This window comes from Motacilla alba, chromosome 3 (genome assembly GCF_015832195.1).
Source record: "Motacilla alba alba isolate MOTALB_02 chromosome 3, Motacilla_alba_V1.0_pri, whole genome shotgun sequence".
Classification (NCBI taxonomy): Eukaryota; Metazoa; Chordata; class Aves; order Passeriformes; family Motacillidae; genus Motacilla; species Motacilla alba.
The window spans coordinates 104,258,111-104,275,740 of NC_052018.1; the positions used below are offsets into that span (position 1 = coordinate 104,258,111).

The following is a 17,630-nucleotide window of genomic DNA, read 5'->3' on the forward strand; positions in this document are numbered from 1 at the left end:
TGGGGTTGGATCCAAATACATGGAAAGATTCTTTTTGCCTTTGGCAAGAAGAAATTACAGATTTTGGGCTACTTCCTGATTGCTCTGTTCCATCACTCTGAATTATAATCAAGCTACATATGGTTGAGACCATACCAATAATTCTGGTGCCAGGATTTTTGATTGACAGAACCCACGAGACAAAAGCCCTGCACAACTTGGAGCACAGAGCCCTAGGGCCTAGTTGTGCCTTCTGAGTGATGAGCAATTCTTTGGGTATTGTAGACCTGAAAGTTATTATTTTTATTCGGGGTTCATTACTGCTGCAAATTCCAGCTCTCAGCCCTTCTCCAAAACCTTCACCTTTCAATTCCCTCCATCTCCTTCTGCTAGCTGTGCACCACAAGAAGATTTAGCAGAGGGAGTGCAGCGAAAAGATTTAAGCTGGGTTCTTCTGCTAGAAAAGGAAGTTTCTCTGTGGTGATCTGGAAAATCTGGGCTCCGGTCTTGTACTGAGAACAGGCAGGAGGAGCAGCACCTGGTCTGTCCTCTCCTTCCCTCTCCGGTGATAGGTGGTGCTGCTGCTCTTCCTACAGACCACCAAGGCACTTGCAAGGCTCTGCCCTTCCTCTTTCTTACTCATGCTGTCCCGAGCATGCATCATATCATCCCAGATTCTGGCTTTGGACAGCTGAGGACCACAGAGAAGCATGACTCTCCCACCAGCATTTTAGCACATCAGTGGATGCAGCAGTTAAGGATTCTCCTGAAATCCTGCAACGCTGGCTACCACGAAGCTCTGTTCCTGCAGCACTGGATGTGTGGCTCCCAGACCAGGCTCTCTCCTGCTCTCACGCTGTGCTGGTTCCCACCTGGTTTGGCCCTGGGGCTTTCAGAGCAGCTCTGTCTCCAAGGACTCTCCCAGACTGTGGTGCAGAGCACCCAGGGGACCCAAGATCAGGACTGTGTGACTCCCCAGCCAGGTGCTGTTCCTTAGGGAGCTTCCACTGAAGGCAGTGGCCAATTGTTGGGTCAGCCCTAGCCCTGTGACAGCCCTGCTCAGAGTGACTCGTGGTGAAATGATTTCCCTGAAGCTATAGTGATATATGCCTGCAAAGTCTCATCCCTTCCTTGACTCCTACAAACCCCCATTTTCTAAGAAAAGCTGTTGGTACATCTCTGGTCATTTCTGCTTCCAGGTGGCATTTCCTTTTTGACATCCTGCCTTGATGGCTCCCAAATCCCTAGCTCCTAACAGACAGAAACTGAGGGACCATGGAGGCTCACAAGCCATCATGAGCTGCCCTGCCATCAGACCCAGGGAGGTGGAGTTTCTTTCTCCCCACCTTTGCCCCTTTCAAATATCTCTTTGTGTTGATCCCTGTCAGTGCAGCACTTTGTGCTTCTGTCTGCACAGAAGCTTTCCTGCTGAGGTGCATCTCCACCAGCTGTGGGGGAAAGCACCTTTAGAAACAAAAAGAAAGGGTTAACTACCACGGCTAGACACATGAACCCCCCAAGTTCTTGCCACGAGAAGCTGTGAAATGTGCTGGCACAATGCACTAAGGATGCATTGCACGACCTGGTATTGAGGAGGACTCTCAGTGATGCTGCTGCACCTGAAGGGAAACCACCAAATCACAAACGAGTCTGCTGCAGTTCACCTGCCCCACCACAAGCCCCTTTCTGTTGCTGTCTGAAGAACATTCTCCAAAAATCATCAGGGTAGCAGTGAGCTGCAAATATCAAAAGCAAATCAGGCACAGTCATCAGCCTTCAAGCAAAAGGTACAGGACAATTTATGGCAAATGTAGTGCCATAGGAAAGTGGCATCATTAACACTAGTTAATTATGGGTTAATTAATGTATTGGTAAATTCTTTGATGGTTTTGGGCAAGAGAAGAGGCTGACTGAAAAAAAGGGAGAAGTATGCCCTGGTGTGTAGCAATGGTTGCAACCCCTGTCATTGTTGGATTGTGATTGCTCCTCTACTTAGATTTTCTTGGTTCAGCTGAAAAATTAAGGTAAATCAAATGAGACCAGATTGCCTCATGGACACAAAGTCCCATGGTCTTCCCAGACTGAAGGAAGAATGTGCTTAGTTTGGTTCAGGGAGAATGGCAAATGCAGAGGAACAGTGTTAGAGGAAATTATTAGTTCCCTGATGTCACTGAATCTCACTTTGATAACATTATGGGGAAAAAGCCATATTTTGGAAGTGTCAGAAGGAAACAAACTGCCTGAAAGCAAGAAAATTTTACTTGATTCAGAAATCCCTTCCCGAGTCCATTCTGCATAAATGAAATTAAAAAAAAAATCCCAACAAATCTGTTTGGTTTTCCCTCTATTTCACAAATATATTTGGTCACTAAAAAATGAATTTCAGCAGGAATTCAGCATCCATCCAAACCAGCTAGTATCTCCAATCAGTAGCAGTGATGACTGATGAATTTGCACTGTAGGAGCTGAAATACCTTTGGCTGCAAGCCAACCCCCCTTAAAGTTATGTGCCTGTTCAAGCAGGATGGAAAGGCCTAAAAGTGTTACTTGGTAAAGGCATAATGATGGTGATTTAGAGACTTCTATTCACACGAAAGTAAAGGTGAAAAACACTCTGGAGAATCGGGGTGATCATAATTTGGGGCTATTTCTTTCTGTTGATTATGTATGAATTGTCTCCCAGTGCCTATTACATTAAGGAAGAAACTGTTTTCTCTAAGATCCAAAACCTCCCTGCAGTCCAGATCAGCTCAGGAATGAACAAGGAACCAGACATTAAGAAGGAGAGAAAAATCTTCTGTGAATACCACTAGCATATACTAAACACAAAGTGAGTTTGGAACACCAATAAAATTTTGTTGAAGAGCAGAAAACAGGGCTGGAGAAAAACCCTAAGATGGGATCAAGTTAGTTAACGTGTGTTTTGAATTTTGAACTTTGAACATTCTCCTTCAGCAAAGATTTGGCATGCCTGCTTTTGGGACTATGAATAACAAATTATGAGCAAGCAGTGAGAGGCAAAAGCTGCAACCCAGAGAGGTGGAGGCAACAAAAATGCACCAGGGCTTTCCATCCTCGTGTCTCTCTCCCTGTAGAGGCAAAGGGAAGCAGTGATCTAAACGGAACATGTGATTTCCCAGCAGCATTTTGAGCCGTGGATGTTGAAGCATCTAGAAAGAAGTGGTGACAGAGAAGCTTTTAGGCAAATGACTTGGCTAGCCAAGCCTGTTGGGAATGGAAAGAGGAGTGAATGAGCACGGCTTAGCCCTGTTACGCAGGATTGTTAGGAAAGCGGGGAACACCCCTCAATGCCGTGGGATGCAGCCCAGTGCGCTCGTCATTACGCTAAAAAATAAAACACAAACATTTGAAGTTCTGCAGACCTGCTGGAGCTTCCCCATGGTCCTGGGGAGCTGTCCCGGGGTGCTGGCAGTGCCCTGGTGGCTGGGGGAGAGGTGTCGGCTTCCCTCCGCGGCAGGACAAGGTGCGGGGGCAGCCGGGCTGGGGCGAGGGCAGCGGTGCCCGCCAGGGTTCGCTGAGCCCTGGTGTGCGGGGAACAGAGGAGACCTGGCTGGGAAGAAGGCCTGGAGAGGAGGAGGAGAAGGAGGAGAGGGGGGGGTCAGAGGAGGGAGGGTTTTGCCATACTCACCCGGGGCGGGGGTTACACACCGAGGGATGGGAGGCTGTTCCTGCTGCGCTGCAGGAAAGTTGGCCGCGCTGCCGCGCAGGGCTCCTTCTCCTGCCTCTCTCCCTCCGCCTGCCTCTCTCTCTCTCTCTCTCTCTCTCTCTCCCCCTCCCTCCCTCCTCCTTTTCCTCCTCCTCCTGCCGAGCCCACAGTGCCGCCGAGGCGGTGCAGGCGGCGCAGCCCCTTCTCCGCTGGCGCTGTGCAGCCCCCGGGCCCGGTCCCCGCCGCCGCCCCCGCCGCGGGGATGCTGCCGGGCGGAGCGCCTGGGCGCTGAGCCGCCCCTCCGGCCGCGCCAGCGGCAGCACCGCGCCGCGGGTCACCTTGCAGGGAGGTGAGTGACCCCCCCCAGCCCACCCCGTCCCATCCCCTCCGGGCAGCGATGCACCAAATGCCCGCTCCGCCGCATCCACCGGAGCATCCTCCGGAGCATCCTCCGGAGCATCCCCCGGAGCGCGGAGCGGAGGCGGGGGCACCGCGGCTCCCGCAGCCGCCGCGGCCGAGGGACTCCGGGGGGAGCGCAGGGAAGCGCGGGGGCTGAGCGGGGCCGCCCGCAGAGGTGCTTCCCCGATGCCCTGCGGAAAGCCCAAATTACCATGCCCCGTCTTGCCCGGCGGGGTCTGGGGGGAGAAGAAGCTTTTTCAGTGCGCGGCGAAATCGGGAATATTGGAAGGGAAAGTGCGCGCGGGGTTCTCCTTATCCCTTCCCTCCTCTTCCCCGTGAGGAATCCCATCCAGCGCTCTGTGGCAGCTTTTCTTCCCAGCTCCCGTCCGCCCTGCCAGCCCAGGGAAGGGGGAGAGGGGTTTTGCAGGGGTCTGTGGGGGTAGAGACCCAGCCGGGGGCAGGCAGCGGAGATGCTGAGCTCCTGGCAGCCGCAGCTGCCCGTTCCCCTCGCTATCCTGCTCCGGAGAGGCGCCGGAATGAATTTCTTTTCCTTCCCATCCTCTAGTTTGAGAGCAGTGACGGCTAAGTTGGGGAAAGGGATGGTTGAGGCACGGAGGCAGCAGTGGTCCCTGCTGTCGTGGGGTGACATTGGGGAAGTCCCCCCCGTACCTGCCACGTCCTTCTGGATGGGGTACCTGGGTATCACTAAAGCATCCCGCAAAGGGGTCAGTTCTTCAGTAGGAAGAGGCTGGCAATGCACTGAGACCTTTCTGGAATTGACACTCCAGGAGTATAAGCCTTCCTGGAGCAGGATCAGTAGTGCTCCCCAGCCAGGAGCGTGCTGCAGGGGGAGAGGTGCAAGGGTCTGTGTGGGACTGGCCGTGGTGGTGGGGTACAACCCCCCCACACCCGGGAAAGAACCTGGAGCAGGAGTGGCAGGAGTTGCTCCAGAGAGCAATCTGTTGAACTGTGCCTTCAAAATCACTGGAGGGAAGCTGTAGCCTCTGATAGAGAAAAAAAAAACAAAAAACCAACAACAAAACAAACAAAAAACCCCTAAATTTTCCAGATAGATTAAATATTCAAATTACAATTAATTAGATATTAATCTGGTGTAAACAGAGCATTAGCAACAATTAAAAGATGCTTTGATGGTCTTAAACTCAAGATGATGCATTAACTGGCAGATTGAGGGGGATAGTTGTGTATTCTAAAAAGCACTCAGAACAGAGACTACACTTTCCTACATTCGTGTATTTAAATGACTTAGTTTTAATTATAGTTAATTAACTGTCATCTTTAAAGTAGCTGCAAGTTGATGGTCTGTATTAATTTCAAATTATCTTGCTCCTAAGACAAAGACTGATTTTACTGGACAAGGTGACATTTTATTGGCAGTTTTGGTAACTACAGATCATGCCAGGGTGTGTGTAGGATAAAATCATTTGTAGGAATTAAATGAAGTCTCCTCTCATTAGCTGGGCAGGCAGATGTCTCACACCACTGGTGCCTCACACTCTGGAATAAATCTCACACACAGAGGAGGGCTCTTCCTTATACAAATGCAGATGTAATGCAGTACTGGTGTACACAGGCACCACCACACACATTCAACTTGAGGAAGGATGCTCTCAGGGTTTAAAATGCTTTTTCTTCTGAGGGCAGTATTAGAGAAAATGTGCAATGTGTTTGGATAAGGGTTTTTTTTTGCCTTTGTTTTTCTCTCTACAGCAAATTCATATCTGCCGACAGCTGTAAAATGTTTCCAGTAGAGTTATTTAATACTGTCCATGTAGCTATTAAGATTGCAGATGACATATGTGGTTATTAAGAGTCCAAATTTTGTCATCTTCACTTTGGAGACTCGAATTTTTACAGGTTATGGTTCGTGCTGTGCAATTGGGGAAAAAAATTGGAAAATAACTGCAGAGGTGCGCCCAGGAGAAAAATACTCTGCGTGTTCATTGGCTTTGCTTTGACAAACATGAAGAGTGGCTGAGTGCAAGTGTCTCAATACACATCCTCCAGCTATCATCTCAGTTATTTCTGAGTATCCTTTCTCTGGCAAGAAAGCTGGAAAGTACTTTGAGTAACAGGGTCACAGCAAAATGTTCCTCTTCAGATGTAGATGCCTGTGACCCTGAGGATTCACATGGAGCTGGTCTAACCTGTAACATCTAAGAATCAAAAGATTCTGTGATTTCAATTTGCTGCTGTAAAATCAGAAGAGTGACAAACGGGTTGTTTTCACTGCACAAGCAAAGACTGCATTTTGAAGCAGTGGTGCAGTGCATGAGTGGTGTGAGTCCATGCATGCCTTTAGCAGTGCCAGTTTTATACCTGGCATCCCTATGGATGTGTATTTGTATGTGTGTGCCTATAAAACCTGATTGTGCAGAGTTCCCTCATTTACCAATAACTCTCCAAACCCATGCTGCATTTCTGTCCTTACACTTTGAGGCTTCACAGAGGCACGAGAAGAATGAACTGACTGTTCACACCAAGTTGGCATAATTCTGGCTGAATTTTGGTGGGGTTTTTGTGCTTTGATTGACTACTCAGATACCTTAAAAATCCCCAGGGAGAACCAAGAACTCTAAAATGGTGTTTGCTAAAGGACAGAATCATAAAATGGTTTGGGTCGCAAGGGATATTAAGATCATGTGGTTCCAAACCCCCTGCCATGGACAGGGATACATTCCACTAGCTCAGGTTGCTCAGGGGCCATCCAACCAGGAAACTTCCAGGGATGGGGCATAATCAAACAGTTCAGCTTCTAGAGTAAGGACCTAGGAAAGGCATCCAGCCTGGTGTCAGGTGCTGCAGGACAGCTGTGCTCAGTGTGCTGCTTCAGGACATCTCCCACAGCAGCTGCCCCCTATATGCAATGACTTATCCAGTCCTCTCCCAGTGGGTGGTGTCCCCACGTCACCCACCCAGCTTCCAGCTCCTATCCTTGTGCTCTTTGCAACAGAACAATTTCCTCTCTTTCAGCTGCATGTGGCTCACAAGATCATGGAGGCAAGGTTGTGATGTGGAGATGCTGCCAGCCCAAAGCCTGTGCCTCCCATACGGAAGTCCCTGAGGTCCTATATCCCTTCTCCTCTCAGAGAACAGAGAGGACAGGACTTTTCTTCATGTTCAGACAATGCCCTGACTCTAATAGGCATCAGTATTACTCATTTCCATTTTTGTTTCTGCAGGGAGGGGTGAGTGTAGGGTTAATAAAGGTCTGTAAAGGTCAAACTATGGCCCACTGATGCTGCGGCTTCATTTTCCCCTGCCTGCTCTGTCTGCCTGCAGCTACCACTCTTGCCGTGGCTAAATCACTTACTCTGTAAGGCTTTTGTCCCATGGTATAGTCCTGGCTCTGCAATTTTTCTGTCTTATGGAGCACAGCTGATTTTATGGCCCCAGAAGCATCTGTTTACTCTAATCATCCTTGCCCAGATGAACTGACTCTAGTAATTTTACAGTGTTTTTCTAGCAAAGTGACTTACAGCCCTGGGGTGCTTTGCTTTGGGCAGGAGGGACAGAAACTTCCATTTTGCACTAAGTCTGCACCAGCACACTGTCTCCCTGTTCTGTCAGCTCTTTATTTTCCATCTGTGCTTCAGGAATACCTCAGGCCTGGAGCTCAGCACTGGGGGTTTACACATGGAGCCAGTGTGAGGCAGTGTCTTGTCCTGCTTTACTCCCTGCGTGCAGTGTGGGAAAGCAAGCAGAGCCGGATGAGCAGGGTGTGTGCAAGAACTGGGCTCTCTGGGGGCTTGGCTGCCCATCAGGAATGAGGCTGGAGTGAGTTAGCAGGGCCAGTCCTGGATCCACATTTGGGTGTTCCTGTCTGTGTCACAAACACAGTTAAATGGGGACTTTGTGTCCGAGGGGAGGCACAGGATTCAGCCAGCAGGAAAGCCAAGAGGGCCGGGGGATGCTGTGATGTTGGTGTTCACGGGAGAGGCTTCCAACTTCTCTTTTGGAAGCTCTTAAAGTAAGAATTGCTCCTCGTGGCTCAATCTCCCCAGTTTGAAATGGGGAGTTTGAATATGGTGCTCCTGCTCTGCAGGATTGGGGAGCCTCTTGAAAACACAGCAGGAAAAACACAGCCAGGCTTTCTGACTGCTTTCACTCTGCGGAGTAATTGCCAGAAGTGGTACAGGTGTCAAGGTGTTTTTACACCAGTGCCTTCCACAGCAGCCAGGGTTATTTACACCAGAACAAGATACTCTTAGTCAGGCCACTTATTTATTATCTTTTCATTCACTGCAGTGAATAAAAAAAGTTGTGAGTTCAGACTGAACCCCACTAAGAATTAAGGCTGAAAAATTTGAGTCGGGAAGGAGAATAGCTGGAAAAGTTTGAATGCGTCTTTTTTTTTTTTTAATTGGAGGCAACTTGAGGCATAGTGAATTAAAAGCCAGCTTTTTCAATTAAAAATAAATAAATGAAACTTTGCATTTCATTTTAGCTCAGGCAAAATACTTCCATCTGCTCAAAAGGAAATACTTTGTTGCAGGAATAACATTATTATATATTAGGACAATGCAAGGTAATTCCTCCTTTCTTCCCCACTCCATTCTTTAGTTCAGATACTGAATTAAGCAATCAATTATTCAGGCAGATATGCAGATGGTAATTGTTTTAAAATATATCTCTGCACAGGCAATCAAGAGACCTGGATTTTATTTCCAGCTCTGTCTTGACATGACCTTGGGCATTTCACCATTCTCCAAGTTCCTGGTTTTTAGGAGGACAGATCACATCTCACAGCAGATTTGCTGCATATTGGTAATACTAAAATAGCATGGAGGTCTTTTTAATTCCACTGTTAGCAATGAAACATTTAGCTATCACTAATGCATGCATTCCTAATTTTCCCAGTGTGAGTAAGTTGCACTGCCTTACGAAACTCCCTGTAGTTTACTTAATAGAGTAAAAGGAATTCCAGCTGCTGAAATACAGCATTCCCTTGAAACAAAACCTACTTTAATAAGCCCAGCTAAATCAAAGAAGAAAAATACAAGTGGGAAAGGGTTTTTTTCCTTCATTTTGTTAAATATTTCACTTTGTAATCAGCACTCCAAATCCATACATTGCCTGTGATTTCTCTCATGCATAAGGTCTGTATTTATTGTTGCAGTTTCTAAATGTCTGGAATGCCTCAAACCAGGCTGAAGCTTATTGCACTGTGCTTTAGAAACTCCCTCTTACCTGAGAGCTCATGCCAGGGAATCTGCAACTTATGTGGGGCTTGACTACTCTTCAAGAGAGCTTTCTCCCCTCCGCTTTCTCTGCACTGGCAGAGGGGAAAGCAGCTTCAAACCCAGGGGCATTTTGTTAAGTCTGATAATCCTGGGGCTGATCCACATTCTGCTGGTGGCACAAAAGGTCACTATTGCCACTTCTTGCCATTCTGGTGATTTAGAATCACTGAGGGATTTGGGAGCAGTACTTTTGGAGAGCATGGGAGGCAGGTGGGAATTTGTAAGGATCAGAGGGAAATCATAGGATAATCAAGTTGAAGGAATCTTAGGAGGTCTGCAGTTCTATTTCATGCTGAGAGAGGTCAACTCTGGGATCACACCATGAACCTCAGAGCTTCATTCAGTTGGGTCTTCAAAACCTGCAGGGATGGAGACTGCAAATCCTCGTTGGGCAGCTTTTTCCTGTGCTTGACTGTCTTCATGGGGAAAAGATTTCCGCTGATATCCAGCAGCCCCATGCAGAGGCACACGAGTTTTTGATGCTTCTTTCCTGGCTGATGACCTGCCAGATCTGCAGGGAATGGCAGAGGGTACAGCCTCAGGCTTTGACAGCAGATGGGGACTCTGCCTTCAGCCTCGCTTGCCTTCATCTTCCAGTTTTCTTGCCAATAAACCAGTCTGGTGGGCCGGTGATGCTTGATCTGTGTGGATGAATGTCCTTCTGCTCTGCTGTGGGGAGGTGGCTGGGGCTGTTCAGCCATAGCCCAATGTTTCAACTCTATGGCTTGCTCAGAGTTCAGGGCTTTGTATTCAGAGTTTCCCAACTGCTAATTCACACAGGACATTGGGTGCCTGGCAAGGGTCTCCAGAAGGCTGAAGAGCCCTTAAGCTGTGCAAAATCCCATGGAGAGAGGAGAAAAACAGCATCCTGCCAGGTCCTGGGAGAGCAAAGGAGTTTTGGGATGGTGGGCAGTAACGGAGCTGTCTTCTGCTCCTTATCTGCTAGAGCCTGGGGCACAGCATTTAGCTGTTCTCTCCCTGCCCTCCCTACAGCTGGCATTTTTCTGTCTCACACCCTCTGCTTAATTAGTTTGTCAGGCACTGTCATCGTAGCAGGAGGCTGCAGAACACCCAGCAGAGCGTGGCTCTCAGTGCAGCTCCTCATTGTAGCTGGGCTCTGCTGTACCACGAGTGATAGCTTAATAAACCACAGCATTGCAGACTAGAGATCTTGGCACTGCTTGCAGCTTCTTGTTAAAATAAGAAAGGAGGAGGGGGGGAATCAAAGAAATTGGAAAGAATGAAGGTTGAAGTAATTAATGGACTCACTTTTTGTAGTGGGCTGGGGTAAAAATGTCTAACTCCAAGGTAAACATTAGATTGAAGGTTGATATATTGATTATATATCTATCTGTTAATAACTTGAACTTGGCTTTTCCTTTTGGTTCCAGTCTCAAGTATGAAAATGCAGAATTATTTCTGGTTGGCCTCCGGGCCACTGAGTGATTTGTGGGACAATTAAAACCATGCAAAGACAGAAGAAATCTGTATCCAACCAATTAAAATTAACTCTGCTTCTTGGAGTAGACTGAAAAGCTTTCTTATTTCAAGAGCTCTGATGAATTACATTTTCCTGTCAACATCATTCTGAAACCTCACCATGGTCATAGGTAATGAGAGCTTTTTTCCTGCTTTGAATGTTGGCTTCCTGCAGAGAAGGCACCCTCCAGTTTCCTCAGGTGGTCTGACAGAGGTTACCTGCTCTGGCACTGCCATCCAGGGATTCTGGGCCGCAGGGAACCTGGAAACTGGGGCAATCTTAATTTTGGGACATGCCTGTGAACATTTTTTGGGACATTGTGAATTTTGGGACAGGCTTGTGAACCTGGCTCAGGCCATGTCCATGAAAGCCCCTGGTGAAAGTGGAGTGGCTGAATCCATGCCCAAGGGGTCTCCGTAGGCAGGACAAAGGCTGAAGACAAAGTGGCTCAGGACAAAGTGGCTCAGGACAAAGTGGCTCAGGACAAAGGCTCTGAGCCACTGCAGAAGCACAGGTGCCTTTTCCCCCTAAGCATCACCCTAAGTGACCACGTGCCACTCTCTGTCACACCTCCATCTCAACCTGGGGGATCCCATTTCAGGAGTAATACTAATATAATTATTTCTTTCTCTTTTTTCCCCCTCTTAATATATTGTCCTGAAAAGGCCCTAGTCTCATCAGCCTCTTCCCATTAAGCAATACTTTTTCAGGGCCAAGAACATTGGGTCAGGCTCTGGTAAGGCAGGCAGCCAGCTAGAGATTAAAAAGCACCTGGGGTTAAACCATTTACCTTGATTGCATGCTGCCATCCACATCTCCCTGCCGACCTCCCCTGAGGCATGCTGCATGCCCTGCCATGTGTGTGGGACTCCACAAGGATGTCCTGAGCAATGGGCTATCCATATTATCAGAAGATCTCTGTGAGGGAAGGATGCTCCCTGCCTTGTCTTCACCTCATTTTGGATGTTTTTCCCCACTTTTTGCCCGTTACCAAGGGGAAGGTGTCACTCAGAATCTGCAATATTGGTTTACAAGAGTGGTTGAAATGCACAGAAGGACCTGCCGTATAGATGTTTAGATCCATGGTAGGGCTGAGAAACAATTCAGCTCCAAAGCATGCAATTAAACTGCCCTAAAACGGCATTTTCCTGAGTGCTACTTAAGCCAGACTTTGCTGAAATGATGTAACCACAGGCAGGTGCAAGGCCTGACCCAAGTTCTCCAGCCATTGATGCAGTGATGAAGTACTGACCTCTTCATACATTTCTCTAAGAGGGCATTTATTTGATTTGTGAGTCTTCCTCCAATTTCTGCTACATTTGTGGCACATTCCTCCTGACCACTTCACTTTGCTTGTCAGGTGGCAGGAATGTTTGCAAGAGGTTTTGCAGTTTTTGGGTGAAGTCCCTCTGGCTTCAGCGGGATTGATGGTTGATGTTACACATCAGGGGGCCTCTTACATTTTGCAAGCCAGCTTGGGAGAAACTGAGCAAAGTCTGTGAATTTACTCTTTAATTGATGAGTGTTTCTCATCTTCTGCCCATGGGGATGTACTTTCTCACAGTTCCTCTGGGGGAGGAGGAAGGAGGAAGTGGAAGGTTTGTGGTAAAGCCCTGGAGGCCCAGCAGGATGCTCCTGCTACCTGGACTGCACATGGAACTTCCATGGGATCCCACCATGGTGGATTTTCTCTTCTGTAGCTTTCCTGCTGGTTCACTTAAGAGAAGCACTGAACTACTTGACAACACAATAAAATGGGGCTTCTGCATGTTAAACCAAGTGCTGTGAATGTAAATGTGTCAGCACTCTGGGTCAAGCTCTCGTGTATGTTAAACAAGTTTCTTGCTTAATTGGTAGTGTTAGAATAGCTGTTAGCAGTGGTTTAAATACCTCTTGCATCCAAAAGAGAGACTGAAGGTGTTTGGAGTCTGGAGTTACGAGGAAATAATACTGGGCTTTTGCTAGACATTCCTCTGTTAGAGGCTGTCTGACATAAAAGGGAAATAGAAAGCATTGAGTAAAAAAATTACATATGTTTATGTGTTTGTGTATTTTATTCTTGGTTTCCTCCAGACAGCACAATGGGGACAGGTAATCCTGCATTAATAACTTGGTCTTGGAGGATCTAATATGAAGAGCTATGAAGCTAATAGCATGTATGTAATTTTCATGCTCATGCCTAGAAACAAACTCCTGAATTTACAGTTCCTGTGGCCAATACAAAAGTATTTCAAAAGGCATTTGCCTTTGGCTACACCCGAGAAAAACGAGCAGCCTGGTGAGAAAGTGTTTGGGCTGGAAAAACTGGGTTTTCAAAGGATAGTAAAGCACTTGCCAAGGGCAAAGGGTGGCTGCAGACACTGACAGGTGAGCACAGCACCTGCCCATCTTTTGCAGTTGCAGATTTCTGAGAACTGAAAATGGTTCTTTTAGGAGATTTTTTGTTGTTGTTGTTGTTTTGATCTTTTTTGGTTTATTTCCCATCTCTTATACAAAGTGTTTAGAGGAAAGGGATGTTGTTCCCGGGATGACAGCTGTGTACCTGTGGGAGGCTGGAGCAGGCACCAAAGACATTCTTTGATGGGGTCCATCACTACCAAGACATTTCACCTCATCTGCTTCCCTGCATCCCATGCATGTGGGGCAGGTGTTCTTTGCCTCCCTGAATGGGGCTATATTTGGAGAACTAAATCAGGGTGTGCACATGTATGGAGCTCTGTTTTCTCTTGAGATTATGTGGAAGACAAGCTGACTCGAGTCCCTCAACTCATTGCCTTTGACCTCACCTTCATTTCTGTTCCCTTTCTTCATCAGGAAAATGGGAGCCACTCACCCAGCGTGAGCTCTAAGGCACAGCAAAACAAAGGCCACCGGTCCCACTGCCTTGGACACCTTCCAGTATGGATGGCTTGGTTGAGCAGAACAGCGTGCTGATGCACAGTAAGATCACTGAGGCTGGGAAAAGGAATGGTTTAATTAACACAAGGAACTTAGTGGCAGAGAGCAGAGATGGTCTGGTCTCTGTGTACCCCACCCCTCAGTACCAGAGCCACAGAGCAGGCAGCCTGTCCTCTCCGAGGCGCCCAGAGAACGGCAGGAGCGACCCCGTGCAGCAGCTCCTGGACCCCAGCATGCTGCAGCAGACAGTGGAGTCTCACTACAGGCCCAACATCATCCTCTACTCCGAGAACGTGCTGCGCTCATGGGGCGAGAGCCTGGGCTCGGAGTGCTGCGAGACCACCTTCATCGAGGAGCGCTCGCCCACCAAAGACAGCCTGGAGTACCCCGACAGCAAATTCATCGACCTCTCCGCGGACGACATCAAGATCCACACCCTCTCCTATGAGGTGGAGGAAGAGGAGGATTTCCAGGAACTAGAGGTCAGATATCTCTTGGGATACGTGGGGAAGGCTGGGAGGAGAGGGCATGAACAGCAGGGGATCAGCTGCTTTGTGGGTCAGCTGTATCACTTTCTCCTCCAACTAGGACAATGGATGATTGCTCATCTTTGTTGGGTAAGGTCCCAGATCTGTGAATACTGATGGCAAAATTCCCACTGGCCCTAATGGAGATCAGCATTTCCCTTCTGCCTCTGAAGGGGCTGGTCAGAAACAGAGGAAGACCCATGTGCTTAAATGCTGTGTAAGGCTGGGGCTGGGAGCATCTGTCTATCTGCATGGAGCCCATCTTACTCAGCAGGCAAACATCATCTCTTGCCTTTACCTGACTTGAGCAGAATGTTTTAAATTATTGCTCAGACACAACACATTTCTGTCTCGAAATGAATGCAGAAACAGAAGTCTTTGGGTTTCAAGCTGCAGTGGATCCATATCTCTGAAATAAATGATGTTTTTCTGATGGAGCTAAACACTTTTTAGGCCCAAATACAATACTTTCTTCTGGAATCCCGTGCCTCATTGATTGCTCACTGTAAAGTAACAGGGAAGACTAAGGAAACAACTTCATTCTTTCTTAAATGATGCAATTTTAAAAAATTGTAACCAAAGGTCCAAGTGTGGCAAGGATTTGTGTTTGCCAATGTTTATGGGAATAGAGGGTGTATATAACGCTGGTGATCTGAAAATTTCCTCCTGCATTACTCAGAGACTCCTAACCCAGGAAAGACCCTCTGGCTGTCTAGAGCAAAGCTATGCCTTCAAACATGAATGTCACAGCTGAGATAGGGACACTGGTCGTGTTTCTTTGTTGCTGTGATTTTCGATTAGGACCAAGATCCAACAAGCCCTAAAATTTCTATTTTCACCTCCTGTAATACCAGTGTCTCACCCTGTGATCAGCACAGGGGAAATCCAGCAGGAGCCTGACTTCCCTTTTATTCTCCTTTCTCTCTGTATTGATAAGGTGGGAAGAGGGAAGTGTTTTTCACAGTGCGTGCCATTAATGCAGTATACAATGCCTCCACAGGGAGACAGAAAGCTTCTCTCTGAAGCATGTGAGAGTATTAGCTCAAATCACACCCTTCCACAGAATTTCAGAATTGACTGTGGGAAGTATAATTTCCTTAATCAAAACAAAATTCCTGGTTGCTGTCTTTTTGCCCCAGTTTCTCTCATGCAGCAGTGACACAAGTAACTGCAGCACACATGGTGTTATTGACACATCTGGCCTGACATTCAGGCAGAAAAAAAAATAAAAATCTCCCTCTCATCAATTCAAGTCAAGAAGACATTCTTGAGTCAACTTTTGAAGAATGAGATAAAAAAAGGCTGGGAAAATGAGCGGCATAAGGAAAAAACCTCTTCAGAGTGGTACTGGAGGAACTTGATCAGCTTTTCACAGAGGACATTTGTGTCTTAGAAACCAGCTGTAGAACTTCATCCTGCCCTGATCTTAAGGGGAGAAATGAGACAGTAAATTTTGCTAACATGCTCTGACAATGTGTGCATCCTTTTCCCTGGCTCCTTCTTCTTTCTAACCTGTTTCTCTGGAAACAGACCTCCTGAGATAAAACGTGGCAGTTCTTGAATGAATATAGAGCACCTGGAATCACAGATTCCCTGTCTCATTTGACCCTGTGGGGTGACACTGTGCTAACAAACACAGGTGTGTGCACAACCATCTTGACCTATGTATCAAGATGCTGACAAAGTGCTCAGAATAAGACATTCACAAAGTACACACCACCCCATGGATTGTCCTCTCCATCAAAATCTCTCCTCCACTAGGAACAGGGGAGGACAAAGCCAGGCATGGTTTGGGTAAGGACCTGGTTAGCTGGAAACACTTACTTTACTGGAAGCCTCTGCTTTGGGACCAGGGTGTCTCCATTGCTGTGCTCCCTGACCAACCCTGTGCAGCACTGAGATTTTCACACTCTTACATGAACTTTTCCCTGATCCCAAAGGATCAACCTGCTGAGCAGCTGTTTGCAGCAAGAAGTAGCTCAGCATGGCAAGTATCTTCCATTCCAGGAAGGTCCAAATGCTGCAGATGCAGCTGGTCATGCAGGAGAGGAGAGATGAATTTGACAGCACCAGACCAGAAAAAAACATTTCTGCTGTGTTGTGCTCTTCTGGTTCACAGAGGCTGGTGGACAGAGGCTGTGTCTGTGTGGCTAGATGCGTGAGGGCCTCCTGGGCTTGGCCAGAGCCCAGCTTTATTAGAGACTTAAATTCATGTGTGGAGACTCTGGGATTGGAAGAGCACTATTTAAGGACAAACAGTCACTTTGCAAGGTGAGGAACCATACCACATTGTTAACTACACAAAACCAGCACCTGAATCACACAGCACAAGTGTGTCACACTAGAAGGAAGTTTTTCCCTGCCAGTCACTGACAAGAAGCAAGTGCTTTTTTAGGTTACTAATAGATGGGATGGAAAAGAGTAAGTACCAGGACTGGGAGCAGAAGTTAGAAAAAAGAGGGTGACACAACAGAGATGCAAATTTTGCTTCCCCACCATGAGAGTCCTAAAGGGTTTGAGTCTGCCACTGAGAGTGGCATAGGACATTGTTATGTATCTTGTCACGTTGCCTGTCAAGCTCATCAAGGTATGGAAGCTGCAGAGTGTCCGAGCAGACCAAGTCTCATGTCTGCTTTGGCACTTCTTTCTGGGAGAAAACTCTATAAACTAGCCCCTTTTTGGAAACACTGGCAAAGAGGGGAGCTTTGTGCAGAAGAGCTCTTTTCTCTTGAAAACTGAGGGCTACCTCCTGTTGTCCACATGTCAGTGCAAGGCAAGTGGAGTCACAGCTTGAGCACCTCTATAAAATGCCTTCTGGAAGACACACCAGCCACAGGGTTGTGAGTCATTGCTCTTTCTCCATGTCTCCCTGGCACTGCCTGCCTTATGCCAGAATGCCTGCCTAGGGTTTTTCAGGATGGATATTTAATTTCTTAGAAATGCCAAAAAATTGATCTCCTCCCTTTATGGTGTCCCCCCACCTCAATGCAAGACTCTCAGGAGGGACGCATGCAGAAAATAACTTTATTGCAGGTCAGACTGCTTCTAACATGATTGCTTTTTTGGAAAGAGTTGGGCTCTTGATAACCAGAAAGGTTGCTGTTCTCTGGCAGAAAACTTTGCAGTAGAGAAAGGTTCTGGACAAAACAGAGCCATTTTGATACTTTCGGTTGTGGTTTGAAGAATTGACCAAGCCAAGCTGCAGGGTTTGCTTCTCTGTTAGCTGTCAGCCTCCTCAGGATGGGTCTATCCAGCTCAACATGTCTTGGACAAGTTGCTGGGAAGGAGAAACCATCTTGCCTTCCCAAGCCTGGGGATTCTGAAGAACATGGGATGTGCAACAGAGGAGCAGGAGACATCCTGATCATGGGTTGTACCCTGCAGCAACATTTCACTAACTTATTTGTAGGGATTTT

General features: G+C 47.4%; 1 protein-coding gene across 2 annotated transcripts in view; it reads left to right on the forward strand.

Moving 5' to 3' along the window:
- Positions 1-3,186: 3,186 nt before the first annotated feature.
- SYNDIG1 (synapse differentiation inducing 1) overlaps positions 3,187-17,630 on the forward strand; it is a 49,934-nt gene continuing 35,490 nt past the window's right edge. The window contains exons 1-2 of one of the 2 annotated variants that reach the window (XM_038133593.1): positions 3,187-3,463; positions 13,604-14,169. In XM_038133593.1, coding sequence (XP_037989521.1) covers positions 13,690-14,169 — 480 coding nt within the window. In that variant the 5' untranslated portion in view covers positions 3,187-3,463; positions 13,604-13,689. Of the gene's footprint in view, positions 3,464-3,800; positions 3,996-13,603; positions 14,170-17,630 lie in introns of those variants that run through there. The other variant, XM_038133592.1, reaches the window with a different exon arrangement.